General features: G+C 38.5%; 6 protein-coding genes and 1 long non-coding RNA gene across 8 annotated transcripts; 5 read left to right on the top strand and 2 right to left on the bottom strand.

The window, feature by feature from the left end:
* On the top strand, window positions 1,218-3,499 carry LOC104708138 (histone-lysine N-methyltransferase ATXR5-like). 2 transcript variants are annotated; one of them, XM_010424640.2, is made up of 6 exons: window positions 1,218-1,789; window positions 1,938-2,018; window positions 2,290-2,519; window positions 2,620-2,720; window positions 2,819-3,031; window positions 3,129-3,499. In XM_010424640.2, exons 1-6 carry the CDS (start codon window positions 1,426-1,428, stop codon window positions 3,286-3,288), a joined length of 1,149 nt encoding a protein of 382 aa, XP_010422942.1. In that variant the 5' UTR covers window positions 1,218-1,425; the 3' UTR covers window positions 3,289-3,499. The 2 variants fall into 2 exon arrangements, with proteins under 2 accessions (XP_010422942.1, XP_010422941.1); XM_010424639.2 differs by having other exon boundaries at window positions 1,219-1,789; window positions 2,287-2,519.
* Window positions 4,434-5,134, top strand: LOC104709856 (B3 domain-containing protein At2g35310-like; the record flags this gene model as incomplete). Its single annotated transcript, XM_019228828.1, has 2 exons — window positions 4,434-4,618; window positions 4,694-5,134. Coding segments are annotated over 2 exons (348 nt in total), but the record flags the coding sequence as incomplete, so codon positions are not given.
* LOC104708139 (B3 domain-containing protein REM23-like) lies at window positions 5,549-7,453 on the top strand. The gene is made up of 4 exons (XM_019229082.1): window positions 5,549-5,764; window positions 6,269-6,563; window positions 6,642-6,913; window positions 7,017-7,453. Exons 1-4 carry the CDS (start codon window positions 5,666-5,668, stop codon window positions 7,251-7,253), a joined length of 903 nt encoding a protein of 300 aa, XP_019084627.1. The 5' UTR covers window positions 5,549-5,665; the 3' UTR covers window positions 7,254-7,453.
* On the top strand, window positions 7,684-9,336 carry LOC104708140 (50S ribosomal protein L17). Its single transcript, XM_010424642.2, has 6 exons — window positions 7,684-7,791; window positions 7,890-7,944; window positions 8,210-8,260; window positions 8,534-8,625; window positions 8,721-8,798; window positions 8,947-9,336. The coding sequence occupies exons 1-6, from the start codon at window positions 7,736-7,738 to the stop codon at window positions 9,095-9,097; spliced, it is 483 nt and encodes a 160-aa protein (XP_010422944.1). The 5' UTR covers window positions 7,684-7,735; the 3' UTR covers window positions 9,098-9,336.
* On the bottom strand, window positions 9,809-12,235 carry LOC104708141 (probable pectinesterase/pectinesterase inhibitor 51). The gene is made up of 2 exons (XM_010424643.2): window positions 10,910-12,235; window positions 9,809-10,667 (listed from the first exon to the last, which is right to left on the bottom strand). Exons 1-2 carry the CDS (start codon window positions 11,964-11,966, stop codon window positions 9,982-9,984), a joined length of 1,743 nt encoding a protein of 580 aa, XP_010422945.1. The 5' UTR covers window positions 11,967-12,235; the 3' UTR covers window positions 9,809-9,981.
* LOC104709857 lies at window positions 14,409-14,795 on the top strand. The gene is made up of 3 exons (XR_002033142.1): window positions 14,409-14,442; window positions 14,534-14,611; window positions 14,759-14,795. It is a non-coding gene; the product is annotated as an uncharacterized LOC104709857 (long non-coding RNA).
* On the bottom strand, window positions 14,927-16,910 carry LOC104708142 (probable pectinesterase/pectinesterase inhibitor 51). The gene is made up of 2 exons (XM_010424644.2): window positions 15,876-16,910; window positions 14,927-15,647 (listed from the first exon to the last, which is right to left on the bottom strand). The coding sequence occupies exons 1-2, from the start codon at window positions 16,885-16,887 to the stop codon at window positions 14,962-14,964; spliced, it is 1,698 nt and encodes a 565-aa protein (XP_010422946.1). The 5' UTR covers window positions 16,888-16,910; the 3' UTR covers window positions 14,927-14,961.

Below are 18,166 nucleotides of genomic sequence, written 5' to 3' on the forward strand. Positions count from 1 at the left end.
CAAATGCGTCTTCCAATCTATACAAACCCAAGTTAAAAGTCCAATTTGTCTATTTATTTTACCAATATTACAACTCCATATACTTTTAATAGCATTGTGTTACTTAAAAAATTAACTAAATTTTTTAAATGGGTTGTCTTTCTTAAGTAAAATTTGAGTTATATTTTTCACCAAAAAACTTGAATTCTTATAGAATTTTTTTTCCGTTTCAGTTAAAATTTGCCCCGACTAAATTTTTTTTCTAGATCCGCCACTGAACAAATCGGTCATGTCATGCAAGAATGGAACAAGATACATGAAGTAGATATACATTATACCTTAATTGTATTAGAAGAAAGGTAAAGAATTTGCATTAAAAAAGATTGAGGCCGACTTCGAAATGGTCTCGGCATTAACAAGACTTAAAAAGTTGACCGTCGGAGCAGACGCACGAGCATGATTATCAATGTGAATCGTGATTCTCTTTTAATTTGGGTGACAAAAATCTTGAGGTCCTGCCCACAATGGATGATCATATCAATGTAACTATGTTGTATGTATAATACCTCGAGCACACGGAAAACTACATAATATGAAATCATAAGCATCGTTGTATGCAAACCAAACTGTATAAAGGAAGAGACTCTTCATCACAGGAAGGCCAAATTCCCCTCTCTAGGCAAATCTCCGATAAAAACCCTTGTTCATAATGTAAGCTTGACAACTGTGTTACTGTTACTTGTGAAAACAACGTAGGAAAGCAAAGTCCCATATAGTTTAGTTTCATATTGTCGTTGATCAAAGACATCGTTATGCAAAGTCAATATGCTCCGAGATGCCTCGTTCTAAGGCATTCGATATCCATCGGTTGGTTCTTTAAGGAGTTGTTGCAATCAACGTCGTGTTGAAGAGACAGCATTGGGCTGGATAAATTAGCTCACCAAGGCACCAACATATATTTTTTTTTCATTAAAGGAGATTTGTCTCCTTTTATGAATTTGTATCTAACTTGGAAATATATTACTAGTATCATTTGCATATCAGTTATTATTAAATTTTTTACCAATCCCTAACAAAATAGATAAGTAAGATTTAGTAAAGAAATTTTCAAACAATTAAAAGGATTTTAATGGTTGTAAATCTGGTCTCATACAATGTATTAAGTTTTTAACCTTTTATTTAAGACAGAAGAGAAGAAGCAGGTACCAAAAGCCTTACCAGTAATTTTGAATTTGTCAAAGGTTAAAAAAAAAACAAAAAAAAAGAAGAAGAGCCGATTAAGAAGAGTCTTAAAAGAAAGAAGAATCCCAAATCACACTCCAGGTGATGCGCACATCAGTTTTCGTGCGCACACGCGGCGGTGCACGTTAGCTCCAACCAATCGAAATCGTTTTCTCCCCGTTCTCCTCCGGCGCGACTCTTCATCGTGAGCATCCCATCCCAGTCATGGCCACGTGGAACGCTTCCTCCCCAGCGGCGTCTCCTTGCTCATCATCTAGGCGACGAACGAAAGCTCCAGCGAGACGCCCTTCCTCCGAATCTCCACCACCGAGGAAGATGAAATCAATGGCTGAGATAATGGCGAAATCTGTCCGTGTGGTTGTACAAGAAGAAGATGAAGAAGAAGAAGAAGATAGCTACGGTGATGTGGCCTGTGAGAAATGTGGTTCTGGGGAAGGAGACGATGAGCTTCTCCTCTGCGATAAATGCGATAAAGGGTTCCATATGAAATGCCTTAGACCGATCGTTGTTCGTGTCCCCATTGGACCTTGGCTTTGTGTCGATTGTTCCGACCAACGACCTGTAAGAAGTAGGGATTTTTTTTTTTTTTTTCTTTCTTTTTCCTTTTTTTAAATTCTTTGTCTTCAACAAATTCCTAATTTTTCTAATGCTCTCTTTGTTTTTTTTTTCAAAAATTTGGGATTTTTTTTTTGTGTTGTCCGGGTGAAAATGTTTAGGGTTATCTCAGAAGAAGATCTTGCACTTCTTCCGGATTGAGAAGCAAACTGATCAAACAGACAAATCAGAATCGAGTCAAGGTACGATTTTTTTTTTTTGGTAGGTTTCTTGATATGATCATAAAGTTCTCGACTTTATGAATCTGAAGAGATGTTTTTACTTAGATTAGCAGTTTAATGAATATGAAAATAGCTAAATTTTTGCTAGTTATGTACTACAAATTAGTATTATTAATCTCTTGCACACTTCATGTGGGGTTGGTTAATGAGCATTGTTGAGAAACTTACATATTAACCGAGAATAGCAAGTGTTTGAGATTAAGCATTGCTTCATTTATTGTTTTTGAAGAAGAGACTAGAAAGCCTCGGAGACGATCTTGCTCTTTGACAGTGAAGAAGAGAAGGAGAAAACTGTTACCTTTGGTTCCATCAGATGATCCTGAACGGAGGCTTACACAAATGGGCACACTTGCTACTGCATTAACCGCATTGGGTATCAAATACATCGACGGCTTAAATTATGTTCCCGGTATGGCTCCTCGGTCTGCAAATCAATCCAAGTTCGAGAAAGGTGGGATGCAGGTAAAGAACAATACAAATCTTTCAGCACCTTTATCGTTAACTTTCTTATTTTAATAACTTCCTTGATTTGTATTTCTCGGTTTTTTTTTATGTTCCATAGGTGCTGTCAAAAGAAGATTTAGAGACATTGGAACAATGTCAAGCTATGTGCAGACGTGGAGAATGCCCTCCTCTCGTTGTGGTATTTGATCCGCTTGAAGGGTATCTCTCTCTCTCTCTCTCGAATCATTAGATCAGTCTTCCTTTAATCACAAAGTGGAGTTATAAACATGGTCCTTTTTTTTTTCCTGTCTATACAGTTACACTGTTGAAGCAGATGGTCCTATTAAAGACTTAACATTCATAGCGGAATATACAGGAGATGTTGATTACTTGAAAAACCGAGAAAAAGACGATTGTGACAGCATCATGACTCTCCTTTTATCAGAAGATCCATCGAAAACTCTTGTTATATGTCCCGACAAGTATGGAAACATATCTCGCTTCATTAATGGCATCAACAATCACAATCCGTAAGCAACATTTTCAAAACATTTTTAACTTGTTTGTTCTTTCCCGCAAAAGTTTATACCATTGAATAATGATCACATCACTGTTTTGTTGCTGCAGGGTTGCTAAGAAGAAGCAGAACTGCAAATGCGTGAGGTACAGCATAAAAGGAGAATGTCGGGTTCTTCTAGTGGCTACACGCGATATCTCGCAAGGGGAAAGGCTCTATTATGACTACAATGGTTATGAACATGAGTATCCTACTCATCACTTCCTCTGATCTCTCTCCACCTCTAACAGTTCTACAGAGTCTCTCTAGATCAGATGTTCTTTTTGTTGTCATTTTACAGGTCAGTTAGAAGAAAATGTAGAGCTGAATTATTATGGCCTTTGAAAAGGTTGCAGCATTTGTTAATTACGAATTAGCGGTAGAATAATTGGATTTTGGATCGGCATTACAGAGATTAAATGTGGCAAAAATGTTAATGGCAGAACTTTTGTTTTTGTATCAAATGAAATCCCAACCTAAACAAGTTTATTATTTTTGTACTTTCTCCTTATAAACCTATCAAAAACTGTGTATGTATACATACTTATGGGTCCAAAGCCCAGCCCATCAATAAGTAAAGCTGTTCAGAGTTGAGAGAACAGCTTTTATTTACTTTGACATTACAAGTCAGAGGGAGAGAGAGACATTACAAGTGAGAGAGAGAGGGGGGGAGAGAGAGAAGAGCAAGTTGAAGGAGCAAAGCTTGTAGGTGAGAAAGCTACCAGCTTTGCTCCTTCAACTTGCTCTTGTCTCTCTCTCACTCCTTTTCTTCGTATTTTTCTCTCTCACTCCTTTTCTTCGTAATGCCTTTGAAATATTAAATGTCGCCATTCAAGCTCTCTCACCTAAGAATACAAATTTGAATCTTGATAGGTGCATTTTAGCGGTCTTAAAATTAAAGGAACTGTCTTTATGGGTCTTAATATTATTTTGTTTTCTCTGTTCTTTAGGAAATTTCTTAAAGGAACTGTCTTTATGGGTCTTAAAATTATTTGGTTTTCTCTGTTCTTTAGGAAATTTCTGTCTGAATGCGAAGATCTATACTTTATATTCATCTTTGTTTATTAGATCTGTTCTCTGTTCTTTATTAATTTCTTGTTCTGTTTGTAGTTTCAAATGTGTGTGATGATGGGTCTTATTTCATGGTGAGGTTTGAAACTTTTGACTCAAATTCTTGATGGGAAAGCTCACTGATTTTTTTCATCTTGAAGAAACACATTCTTGTCTAGCATTTTTTTTTTTTTTTTTTTTGTTGGTTTCGATTACAAACATGTAACCTAATTAATATCTTTCATCTTGTTTGTGTAACCAAAAGAGAGCAATTCCTCACGAGTTTGCGAGAAGCCTCCCTGACGATGAGCTCCAGGGTACGATGAAGATTCTACTTCATGGAGAAGTCCGGATGGGAGAAGTTTGTGAGGGACAATGCCTTGGGAAGAAATGAGTTGCTTTGCTTCACTCACAAAGGAAAGATGAACTTTAGTGTGAACATCATGATGCAAATTGGCAAGGAGATGCTTCAACCTCCACAAGCCAGAGACTTCTTGGCTTCTTCGAGTAAGATTTGCTTTTCTGGCTTTGAAACAGATGAACCGGATAAAGATATTGATTTCTTAGACTTTTGATGATGAATCAGGTCGCTTTTAAAACTGAACAAGATGGATCTAATGGAGGAGGCATGTACAAAAAGGAAGCTCAACTTTGGGGAGAAGAAAGCTGAGGAGTCCCAAAATACCCAGAGGAGTGAGAGAGCGTTTAGTATCGGGAGAGATTGTGTTGTCTGTATGTTTTCGAGATAACGACGCTGAATCCTGCAACAGAAGAAGAAGAATCGCATGCATGATCTCTCCGGATACTAAACGCTCTCTCACTCCTCTGGGTATTTAAGAGAAAGTGATTGTATTGATTTGGTTTGATTTCCCACAGAACTCAATTTCACCAGATTGTGTTGTCTGTTCTGTGAAAAAAGGATACTCTTTTTATAGCAAATTTTTGATTCATGAGTTATTGTATTCACTGTGATAGTTGTTTAGTAGTGTAGTGATTTCATATTATTATGTTTACTCTTGGATTCTTACTTCATCAAGTTAATTGCACTTGGATCTCTCATAGCTCCTCCAATGGCCTATACCAAGTAAAACTAGTTTCTTTTCTTTTATTGTTGCTTCTTAGAAATTCATATTGTGCTATGAGAGATCAAATTAAGTAGTGTAAATGATCGAAAGGATTGATATATTTGAAAGCTTTCTCGAGAACTAATTTGGTTGATACTTTAGGTAGGTTGTTTATTAATAAGCTTTTATTCCATTTAAAAAGCTTTGAAATTGTTACTCGTAAAATAGTCACGAGTTAGTTATAAAAATAAAGAAACGCAAACAAAAAAGATGATCTCACAATTGTACTTAGTTTCAGAGTTGAGAGAAAAGCTTTTTCACTTTGACCACTTTTTCTGAACCATTTCTGTGAAATTTTTGAAAGTAGGGATGGCGACATTTATATTCCAAAGGCATTACAAGTCAGAGAGAGAAAGAAAGGGAGTGTGCGAGAGAGAAGAGAAAGTTGTAGGTGAGAGAGCTTGAATCAGAAATTTTTCTAAGGAGAGAGAGAGATGGGTAGTAACCCTGAATTCGTTCGGTTCTATGGAGAACGGACGCAGCCAAGCTTCTTCAAAGTTCTTAACAGTCTTGACATCTCTTCCGAAAACATGGTAAAACTATGTTCTAAACTCTTAATCTTGTTAAATGAGCTTGCTTGTGTGAAAAAGGTTGAAACTTTTGATTCTTTGTAACAACAATTGGTTTAAAGGTTTGAATCTTGATAGATGCATTTTAGAGGTGGAACAAGGAACTGCTTTAGGAGTCTTAAAAAATTATTGTTTTCTCTTTTTTTTTTTTTTTTTATAGGAAATTTCTTCATCTTTCCTTCTTAAGAACCTGGTGTTGTAATTTTGTTGCTTCTCTCTTTCAGTTTGTAGTTCCCTGTCTGAATGTGAAGATCTATACTTTATTTACATCTTTGTTTCTTAGATCTGTTCTCTTGTTCTTTTTAACTTCTTGTTCGGTTTGTGTGTGATGGTCTTATTTCATGGCGAAATTTGAAACTTTAGACTCAAATTCTTGAAGGGAAAGCTCTCTGTTTTTTTTTTTTTTTTTGATTTCAAACATGTAACCTCCTAACTAATATCTTTCATTTTGTTTGTATAAACCAAAAGAGAGCGATTCCTCACGACTTTGCGAGATGCTTCCCTGACGATGAGCTCCTGGGTACGATGAAGATAACAGTGCCTTGGGGAAGCACTTGGGAAGTAAGAGTATCGAAAAACCCGAGATTCTACTTCATGGAGAAGTCCGGATGGGAGAAGTTTGTGAGGGACAATGCCTTGGGAAGAAATGAGTTTCTTTGCTTCACTCACAAAGAAGAGATGGACTTTAGTGTGAACATCATGACGCAAACTGGCAAAGAGATGGTTCAACCTCCAAAAACCAGGGACTTCTTGGCTTCTTCGAGTAAGATTTGCTTTTTTTTTATTATGAAACTGTGAACTGGAGAAAGACATTGATTCTTTACTTTTGATGATGAACCAGGCCGTGTTAAAACAGAACAAGAGGGTGTCAAGACTGAAGAGGTGGTGGTGTCTTCTGAGTTGAGTTCTCGTGTCCCAAGAACAGCAGCTGGAACTAGTAGAGGAGGCATGTACAAAAGGAACCTCAACTTTGGGAAGAAGAAAGCTGAGGAGTCCCATAATACCAAGAGGACTGAGAGAGTGTTTAGCATCCGGAGAGATCATGCAGGCGCATCTTCGTTTTCTGTTGCAGGATTCGAGATCGTTATCTCAAAAACATACCTCATATCCCTGGTACGATAAGACACTAACACACAGAATTTCTGTATTCGGTTTTGGTATCAAAAAAGAAAGTGACATGTGAATGAACACAATTGTTTTTTTTTGTTTTATTCAGGGGCTCCCGAGATATGCTGCAAATGATTATCTGCCGAGAGTGAAATCAATGGTCAAGATCCATCATCCAGATGGGGAGAAGTCATGGAGTGTGGTGTATTTGGTAACGAGGAGGGGTCACCTTTTCTCTGGTGGATGGAGACGTTTGTGTAAGGAGTATCCTATTGCTTTTGGGGACACTTGCAAATTCACACTCATCAAACCATTCGAGCTGCTTCTTGTTGTCACAAAGCCCTAAGAGAGGAGTGAGACTCACTGATGATGATGGATGTGAGAGTGTCTTGAGGACAAGCAACTGAGTAAAACTACTTTATGTTTAATGGTGGTGTGTTATGTAATGACTTAGTTCTGTTTTAGTTTGGTATCTTAACTTATCCTACTTATCTGTAGCTTCATATGTTTGAGACCAATTTGAATGTGTTTGTTGTTTTCGTGAGACCTTAATTTGCTTTCTCTCCACTCTTTAGTTTTAATTGATTCAGTAACCAAAATGTGTTGGAGGAATTTGATTCAAGCGGTATGTAACATACTATATATGCTGTATTTTCAAAAATCAAAACAGCATTAGTCAAAAAGAAACGGTATGTGTAGATTAGTGGGCCCAAAAGCCCAAGCCCAAGCCCAAGCCCATCAGTAAGTTACGTTTCACACATTTGTCTCTCGTCCTCCTCCTTTAGGGTTCTCCTCTCTCTCCGAACACTTCCCCGACGCAAAAACAAAATGACGAAGTTCAGGAAGCTTGGCCGGCCGGCGGGTCACCGTATGTCCATGCTTAGGTTTCGTATCCATCTTGAATCTTTCCTTTTGCTACTTCACACTTTCGTTTTCAGTATTAGAAGTTTTGAAATGTTGGTTTCAAACTCTTGTTTATCAGGACTATGGTTTCTCAGTTAGTGAAGCACGAGCGTATAGAGACCACTGTCGCCAAGGTATTGTATTGAATCTATTTCTCCCATTTTCCAGTTTTCTACGGTTTGATTAAGGTTTATAGGATCTGCCATTTTCCCACAGAACTCAATTTCACCAGATTGTGTTGTCTGTTTTGTGATAAAGTATACTCTTTTATAGTAAATTTCGATTCTTTGAACTAATGTATTTACTGTGATACTTGTGTTAGTAGTGTTTAGTGAGTGATTGCATATATATGTTTACTCTTGGTTGAAAGAAGCAATAAGGAAACATTGGGTTTTGCAGGCTAAAGAGGTTCGTCGTCTTGCTGATAATATGGTTCAACTCGGCAAAGAGGTATTTTTGTTTCTTTCCATGATGTTGTTGTTGACCTCAAGAGTTTCATATTAGTCGATTACTGTTTGGCAACATCTTTTTCATCTCACTAGTTGTATCTAGTGAACAGCATTTCGTCAATTGGAAACGTATTTGTATGTTTCATGTAGTGTCAAAAAGGAATTAGCTTTTGAGCCATACTAAGTTCTTTTCATTTCTAATCAGCACTACGTGGTATGTAGAGGATATAGGTCGCTAGATATGATAATTTCTTCTTGGTGGTAAAACTTATAGGGTTCACTCGCTGCAGCAAGGCGAGCAGCTGGTTTTGTGAGAGGAGATGATGTCCTTCACAAGATTTTCACAGAATTGGCATATAGATACAAGTGAATTTTTTTTCCAAACTCTATTGGCATCATTTTAACTGTCATTACATAAGCTCTTTGTCTAACCATTGGGATAAATTTTAATTATGTTACAGAGATAGAGCTGGTGGATACACAAGAATGCTCCGTACCCGCATACGAGTTGGTGACGCTGCTCCAATGGCCTATATCGAGTAAACACTAGTTTCTTGTCTTTTTATCTTTACTTACTTCGAAATTTATGATTCTATGAGAGATCAAATTAAGTAGTGTGAATGATAGAAAGGGTTGATATGTTTGAAAAGCTTTTTTGGGAACTAATTTTGTCGATACTTTGGGTAGGTTTATTGACAGAGAGAACGAGCTTAGGCAATCGAAACCAGCAACACCTCAACCACCACAACGAGTACCGTTGGATCCATGGGAAAGATCTCGGCTCACCAAGCAATTTGCTCCTCCTAAGGAAGAGAAAACCTCTGATTCTGAGCTATAATCTCGGAGTAATCAGCTCCTTTTATCTACCAGTTATCTTCTTTTTGCCTCGATTGTACTTTCTATATCATTCATCAGTTTTACCGTATGTTTTCACAGAGGCAAACAATAAAGCTAGCTTTTTAATTGGTATTGAACATTTAGAATGTAATCTTGAAAGCAACAAAGCTAGGAGGAGACTTTTCTTTTTCCACCTACCTATGAACTAAAATTAGTAAAGAAGTTACTCTGTTTTTCATGCTTATACAAGATTAGTTTTGAGTTTGAGACCAAAAACAGAAGAATTTATGTGCCTAATGCATGAACCCATACCTACTTAACTGTATTTAGCAATTTAGGTGAACCACTTAACAGAACCATCAACCCGAATTTGATTTTACAATGAAAACCTACTCTTCTTTGAATTAATGGTGCATTTTTACCTGCCCTTTACCAGTTTCTGCAACCTCCACTATCCTCCTGACTTTTTTATCCATTGCGAATTTTAGATGCTGAAAATGATAATGATGATGATGATGTCTACTTCGTTGAAAACTTTTGGGGGGGACCGGGGACGTTGTTCTCGTACAACAATTTTTGCTTTAACGTCAAGCAAAACACAACTTGTGATCCTTGTCCATACTCATTTATGATTGTAGCCCAACACGCTATCTGTGGAAGTGGAATCATTCCCTACATACGATTGCAAGCAACAACAAAAGAAAGCTGGTTCTTTCCAAAGTTCTGCAAGTTTATTGTTTTACTTCATCAGTCCTAAAATTCTGAACTTTCAATTGATATGACATAAAATGCAAAGTCTCAAGTCTGCATAAACATTCTCAACTAGAGAACAAATATAAGGTTTTCTTTATAAAACATCCACTAAACCCTTTATAATCTTAAGATTCAATCAGACATGGAAGCCCACTCATCAGCCTGAATAAAATTAGCCACCGAATACACATGAACATGCTCTTCTGGTATCTCACTGCTCCACGAAACCCTTTGTGACCTATCCGATCCCGGACCAGTGTTCTTAGATTCACCGTAGTAAAGCGTCTTGAGCGCAAAATCACCGCTCCACGGTAACCATCCATCAGGAGTGATCAAAGCCTCTAGATTACAGCCTATAAACACAGTCCTGGAGTAATCTTTCCATGGCCTCCCCAAGTAGTTCTTATGCACCTTAGGATTAGCATTAAACAGCTTCATGTACTCCTCTGTTCCGTTAATCAAACAGTTCAAAAACACAAAACCCGTAGACTGTGACGGGTCAACCCTTCCTTGAGCAGTGACTGCATTTTTCTCACCCTTCTCTGGTTTAAGTTGACGCGGTGCGATCAAGATCTCACAGTCTTGGAAGACAGCAGCTGAATTGCCAAATATAAAGTCAACATTCCCTTGGATACGGCAGTTTTTGTAGAACTGACGAAGACCATGAGCGTAGAGAGTGTCTTGGTTCCCAAGAAACTCACAATTCTCGAGCAGAGAAAAATCACTGTCTGATCTAAACGCCACCGCTTGGTGAGCATCTGGTCCCGCCGTGTTCTGGAACGTTAAATCACGAGCCATGAATCCATCCCCCACCACTCCTATTAAAAACAAAACATTGTAACTTTGTGTAAGCTATCGCAATTCTGTATTAATTGTAACATCGTGGATCCTTTGACTCTATTAGAAAAAAGTATTCTTTCACATGCCCTATGCAAACCCACATAAAAATATGAACTTTTCAACTCTTTATTATAATTTTTATCTATAAAAATATGAACTTTCAACTCTTTTAAAAATAAAAATGTTTGCTTTAAACAGAGTAAAAGTACGAGAAACTCACCGACAGTAGCAGTGTTGTACGTAGTGATCCCAGGCATACCGGCGTTCAAAGAACCTGTAATGACCGTTTTGCCCATACCGTCTCCGATGAACACGACGTTCTTCTTCTCAAACGGAACAATAACGTTCTCCTCGTACACTCCTTCTCTAATCCTTATAACGAACTTACGCATTCCGTTATCAACCGGCGCAGCTTTAACGGCGTCTTGCACCGTCTTGTAACCGCAACTCCCGTCTTTACACACCGTGACGTCTTCTTTTAAACCGGAAGGAAAACCCAAATTAGGCCCTGTACTAGGACCCGAGCCCAAACCAGGCCCAGTCTTCTCCCAAAACCCGTCACGTTCGGTTGCCGGGTAGGTCCACGACGCGACGTTGTCTCCGAAGTTATTGTAGGAGACCATCATGCTAAGCGCGTTGCTGGTGAGGTGGATAAGTCCGTCGAGAAACGACATCGTTTCGCCGACTTGGCTGGTGTCGTTGACGTACTTAAGCGCTGACCACGAATCGTACTGGTACACTAGAGCAGCGCTCATCCAAGCTCTAGCGTCTTTGATTTTGCCACGTGTCAAAGCTTTGTCCGTCGATTGGGTGCGGTACTCGGAGTAAGTGAGAAGCTGGAGACACGTGTTCGCGGCGTTGGTACGGTTAATATTCCCTACGGAGGAATCTACGATGGACCTGATATTCGATTGGGCGGTTTTGAGGTTTCGGGAAGAGATCGAGATCGCCGAGTGGATGATCTGGATTGGTTTGGGATCCGGAGGGACGCGACCCGGTTCGGACAGTGAAGAGACGCATTGGTCTGGGTAACGAGTTGCGTTACAAGCGAGACGGATCTGAGCTGAGGGATTGGCCGGAGGAGTGTCGGCGGAGGGTGATCGGCGGGAACTGTGGTGGCTGTGATGGTGACGGGAGGAGGAGGAAGGGGAGGAGAAGAGGAAGAGAGAGAAGAGAAGGATGAGAATGGTGGACATGGTGATGATTAAGAGAGAGACGCAGCGGATTGGGTGTTTTCTGCGGTGAGGATGATGATGATGGAGTTTCGAAGAAGCCATTAGAGACGAATGTGTGTGTATATATATATATAAGTATAGGTGAGTGTGTATGGGGAAATTAATTAAATTTGATAAGATAAAAAAGGAAATAAAAATAAAATTTAAGATTTGGTGGGAGAGATGGATTACAAGTCACAGACCATTAGAGAGAGTCACGGGCGGTGCATAGTGTAGTGGAACACTATGGGATCATGCGCGCAGAGACGACGGAGATGAGAGAGAGAGAGAGAGAGATTGGAGTTTTGTGATGAGTGTCCTTTTTTCTTAATTACGGTTCTCTTTAAGGAAGATAATGTGATTAAGATTTAGATTGTCCGGTTTGGACTCCGGTTATGTATATTGGTTTAGTTAATGTGTTTGGGTATCACACTCACGGAGGAGTCACGGTTTGAGCTCTATTGATCTTTTGACTAATTAAGATTTACTATATTGGTTTATTTGATTTTTTTCTCAGAACCGTATAATAAAATTCTTAAAAGTTGATGGTTTGGTAAGAATTTGTGGATCATCACTCTCATCTGAATGTGTGTACACAGCAAAAACATCTGGGAAACACATGAAACAGAGGAATCAACAATAGCCAATATATATTAGATAAAAGTCATAAAACAACCGATAGGCAAAAAAGGTTTATGGATGCGAGGTAACCTGAAAGTTAAAACTCTGAAATCATAAGCAGTACTCCCACAATGTTTTATCTCCAAACCTCCCACACTGTAATCTCGGTGCCTCGGCGATCTGCATTAAAGAGGGACAGCGATGTTTTTTCTCACTTATATAGAAAGAAAAAGAAAAAATCGGTTAAGAGGAAGAACAGTACTACCTGAAGATGTAGCGCAAAGAAGACAAACCCTAGAAAAAAAACAAGCAAGAGTGAAAATCGCTTGACCATATTAAAAAGCTTTGAAGGATTCAATTTAGAAACCAAACCCTAAACGAATAAGACTCATGAATTAAAGTAACATGTAGTGAAAATTTAGAAGCAAATAGATATGCGTTGAGAGAAAAGAACCCGTGAGAACGCCTGAAGATGTAGCAGCATGGAGAAGAAGGTGATGATCAGATCCATAATTCGCTTCCTAAACACCTTCAAGACGAAGAAAGAAACGTAAGGTACAAAACCTAAACAAAAAAAACAAAAAAAAAGTAAAATACGTGTTAAGAGGAAGAACAAAACCCCTGAAGACACAGCACAGAGAAGAAGCATGTCCATCAAAGCCATCATCAATTGATAAAAGCATCATCCAAATCCAAAACCTGGTAAAAGAACAAAACAACAAGTTAGAAACCAAACCCTAGAAAAAAAACCAAGCAAGAGTGAAAATTCAATGATCGATTCAAATAAAAACAAGAGAGACTAGAATGTCACCACCAATGTAACGACCGATTGAAGATACTGTAATAGAGAGAGGAACAAAACCCTTGAAGACCTAGCACAGAGAAGATGCGTGTCCATCAAAGCCATCATCATTAATTGATTAAACCATCATGGTATCATCCAAAACATGGAAAAAAAAAACAGAACAACAAGTTAGAAACCAAACCCTAGAAAAAGACAAACAAGTGAAAATTCATGATCAATTCAAATAAAAATCATAGATAAGTTTAGTCGTTTAAAAACGAACAAGCGAAGAGACTGTAAACTACAGAGAGTAAGGAAGAAGAAGGAAAAAAATAGTGAGGAAGATGTTTGGTTAATCTGCGGTTCAACTGAACAACAGGCTTCAACAAGAATTGGTAAGTAACTTTCACCCGGTCCTTGTTGTATCCTTTGAAACTATTCCTCCTGGTGGTTGTTTTAAGAATCAAAGAAGATATTTGTCTGCGATGGGTAATTGATGATTAGCAACATGACTAGCACTTTCATAACTAGTTTCCCTGGGGCTAGAGAAGTAGCCATGTTCTTGTTATCTGAGTAGTTAGGTTTAAGCTCGATGAAGTCTTTATATACCTACCATAAGCTTTCTGCTTCTTATTTGGCGAAACGAAAAAATTTGGGTTTGTTAGCTAGTATTGCACATACTAGTGTAGTTTTGGTTGAAAGAAGCAATAAGGAAACATTGGCTTTGCAGGCAAAAGAGGTTCGTCGTCTTGCTGATAATATGGTTCAACTCGGCAAAGAGGTACCATCTTTTCATCACTTTAGTTGTATCTAGTGAACATCATTTCTTCAATTGGAAGTGTATTTGTATGTTTAATATAGTGTCAAAAAGGATTTAGCTTTTGAGCCATACTAAGTTCTTCTCAATTCTAATCCATACTACTGTATATGGTTTGGTCGAGGATATAGGGTCGCTGTGTATGATAATTACTTCTTGGTGATAAAATTTGTAGGGTTCACTCGCTGCAGCAAGGCGAGCAGCTGGTTTTGTTGGAGGAGATGATGTCCTCGACCCAAGCTCTTTGCGTAACCATTGGAGGAGATGATGTCCTCGACACATGACAAGATTTTCACAGAATTGGCATATAGATACAAGTAAAAAAAAATTCAAATTCTTTTGACATCATTCAACTGTCATCACCCAAGCTCTTTGTGTAACCATTGGGATAAATCTAATTTGATACAGAGATAGAGCTGGTGGATACACAAGAATGCTCCGTACCCGCATACGAGTTGGTGACGCTACTCCAATGGCCTATATCGAGTAAAAACTAGTTTCTTTTCTTTTATTGTTGCTTCTTAGGAATTCATATGATTCTATGATAGATCAAATTAAGTAGTGTGCATGATCGAAAGGATTGATATACTTGAAAGCTTTCTCGGGAACTAATTTGGTCGATATTTTGGGTAGGTTTATTGACAGAGAGATTGAGCTTAGGCAATCGAAACCCGCAACACCTCAACCACCACAACGAGTACCGTTGGACCCATGGGAAAGATCTCGGCTCACCAAAATTCTGAACTTTCAATTGATATGACATAAATTCTCAACTAAAGTACAATGATAATATATTTTTTATAAAACACCCCCTAAACCCTTTATAATCTTAACATTCAATCAGACATGGAAGCCCACTCATCAGCCTGAATAAAATTAGCCACCGAATACACATGAACATGCTCTTCTGGTATCTCACTGCTCCACGAAACCCTTTGTGACCTATCCGATCCCGGACCAGTGTTCTTAGATTCACCGTAGTAAAGCGTCTTGAGCGCAAAATCCCCGCTCCACGGTAACCATCCATCAGGAGTGATCAAAGCCTCTAGATTACAGCCTATAAACACAGTCCTCGAGTAATCTTTCCATGGCCTCCCCAAGTAGTTCTTATGCACCTTAGGATTAGCATTAAACAGCTTCATGTACTCCTCTGTTCCGTTAATCAAACAGTTCAAAAACACAAAACCCGTAGACTGTGACGGGTCAACCCTTCCTTGAGCAGTGACTGCGTTATTCTCGCCATTCTCAGGTTTAAGCTGACGTGGTGCGATCAAGATCTCACAGTCTTGGAAGACAGCAGCTGAATTGCCAAAGATGAAGTCAACGTTCCCTTGGATACGGCAGTTTTTGTAGAACTGACGAAGACCATGAACGTAGAGAGTGTCTTGATTCCCAAGAAACTCACAATTCTCGAGCAGAGAAAAATCACTGTCTGATCTAAACGCCACCGCTTGATGAGCGTCTGGTCCCGCCGTGTTCTGGAACGTTAAATCACGAGCCATGAATCCATCCCCTACCACTCCTATTAGGATATACAAAGCAACATTGTAAGCTATAACAATTCTGTATTAATTGTAACATCGTGGACAGTCTGATCGTGGATCCTTTGACTCTATTAAAAAAAAAAAGTGTTCTTTCACGTGCCCAATGCAAACCCTCATAATATTTATCTATAAAAATATGAACTTTCAACTCTTTTTTTTTTATAAATATGTTTGCTTTAAACAGAGTAAAAGTACGAGAAACTCACCGACAGTAGCAGTGTTGTAAGTGGTGATCCCAGGCATACCGGCGTTCAAAGAACCTGTAATGACCGTTTTGCCCATACCGTCTCCGATGAACACGACGTTCTTCTTCTCAAACGGAACAATAACGTTCTCCTCGTACACTCCTTTTCTAATCCTTATAACGAACTTACGCATTCCGTTATCAACCGGCGCAGCTTTAACGGCGTCTTGCACCGTCTTGTAACTGCATTTCCCGTGTTTACACACCGTCACGTCTTCTTTTAAACCGGAAGGAAAACCCAAATTAGGCCCTGCACTAGAACCCGAGCCCAAACCCGGCCCAGTCTTCTCCCAAAACCCGTCGCGTTCTGTTGCCGGGTAGGTCCACGACGCGACGTTGCCTCCGAAGTGATCGTACGAGACCATCATGCTAAGGGCGTTGCTGGTGAGGTTGATAAGTCCGTCGAGAAACAACATCGTTTCCCGGACTTGGCTCGTGTCGTTGACGTACTTGAGCTGTGACCACGAATCGTACTGGTACACTAGAGCAGCGCTCATCCAAGCTCGAGCGTCTTTGATTTTGCCACGTGTCAAAGCTTGGTCCGTCGATTGGATACGGTGTTCGGAGTAAGTGAGAAGCTGGAGACACATGTTCGCGGCGTTGGTACGGTTAATATTCCCTACGGAGGAGTCTAGGATGGACTTGATTTTCGATTGGGCTGTTTTGTGGTTTTGGGAAGACATCGAGATCGCCGAGTGGATGATCTGGATTGGTTTGGGATCAGGAGGGACACGACCCGGTTGGGATAGTGAAGAGACGCATTGGTCTGGGTAACGAGTTGCGTTACAAGCGAGACGGACCAAGCTTTGACGGCAATTGTGGTGGTGACGGGAAGAGGAGGTGGGAGCGGAGAAGAGGAAGAGAGAGAAGAGAAGGATGAGAATGGTGGACATGCTGACGATTAAGAGAGAGAAGCAGCGGATTGGGTGTTTTCTGCGGTGAGGATGATGATGATGGAGTTTCGAAGAAGCCATTAGAGACGAATGTGTGTATATATATATATAAGTATAGGTTTGTGTTTATGGGAAAATTAATTAAAATTGAATGTATTTGAGCTCTAATGATCTTTGACTAATTAAGATTTTACTATATTGGTTTTTTTTTTTTCTTCTTAATATCAAATTATTGATCTAATTTTCGGATTTTAGCTAAGGAAATTTCCACATAGTAAATTTTAGGATAAGTTGTTTAGAAATTAGAATTAAATGTTGATTTGGTTAGGTGTTATCATCTACATACAGGTGCTCGCAAATACTCTAAATCACCCACTCACCAGTCTCAATTATATGTTTTCCTGCAATGATAAATCTATATATATAGATATATATATATATATATAGCTAAACATAATTAATCGAAAAGATTTTTTTCTAAAATTAGCAGAAACTACCCTAAATTTAGGTTTACCAAGGGAGTAAGCACTCCAAATTCATCTAGCACTATTCTAGAACCTTCCTAATCTAATATTTTCTTTGTTTTGGAGTTTTTTTACTCAATGAATTTTGGATGGTCTTTTTTGGAAAATAAATTTGGAAACTTATCTACTTATTTTCCCACAAAAGAAATAAAATCTGCTTATTTATATAAATAGGATTTGACTTCCTCATGCTTATTTTCTTCAATATATGATACATATTTCTGTTTATGTAACAAATTGTTTTACGAAGTTTTGTATTGGTCTGTAACACCTAATTGATTAATGAAAGATATTGGAATGAAAAAAAAAAATATATATATACTAGACTTTTGTTGCGGCCCATATTTAGAGTGCAAAATTTTGGGCTGATATCAGCCCACAAAGATGGAAGCTGCACCTTTGCTAATTACCAAAATCTCTATATATATAACTTATGGCTTTAGTTTGCAACCTGACAATTACATTGTTAAGCAAAAGTTGCAACCTTAAATTTGGTTATATATACGTTTGTTTAAAATAAATATTGGTAATCGCACTCTTCCAGGACAAAAAGAGAATCACATTTGGTTGAATGAATTAACGATCCAAGCATCAATCTCATTTATATATGTTTTTTCTAATTTTTGTGAATTGTATATGCATGTCAAACTTGATAAGTTTATAATTTTCAGTTTTGTTTTTTTCTTTTGTTTTTTTTTAAAGATGATGATGAATGAAGGCAATTCTGGATTGACTCCAAGCATTAATAATTTAATATGGTTGTTCTCTTGCGGAGTACAATTAATTTAAGACGAGTGGGATCACATGCCCCTAATTATAAGCAAAATACATGAATT

Source organism: Camelina sativa, chromosome 8 (genome assembly GCF_000633955.1).
Source record: "Camelina sativa cultivar DH55 chromosome 8, Cs, whole genome shotgun sequence".
Classification (NCBI taxonomy): Eukaryota; Viridiplantae; Streptophyta; class Magnoliopsida; order Brassicales; family Brassicaceae; genus Camelina; species Camelina sativa.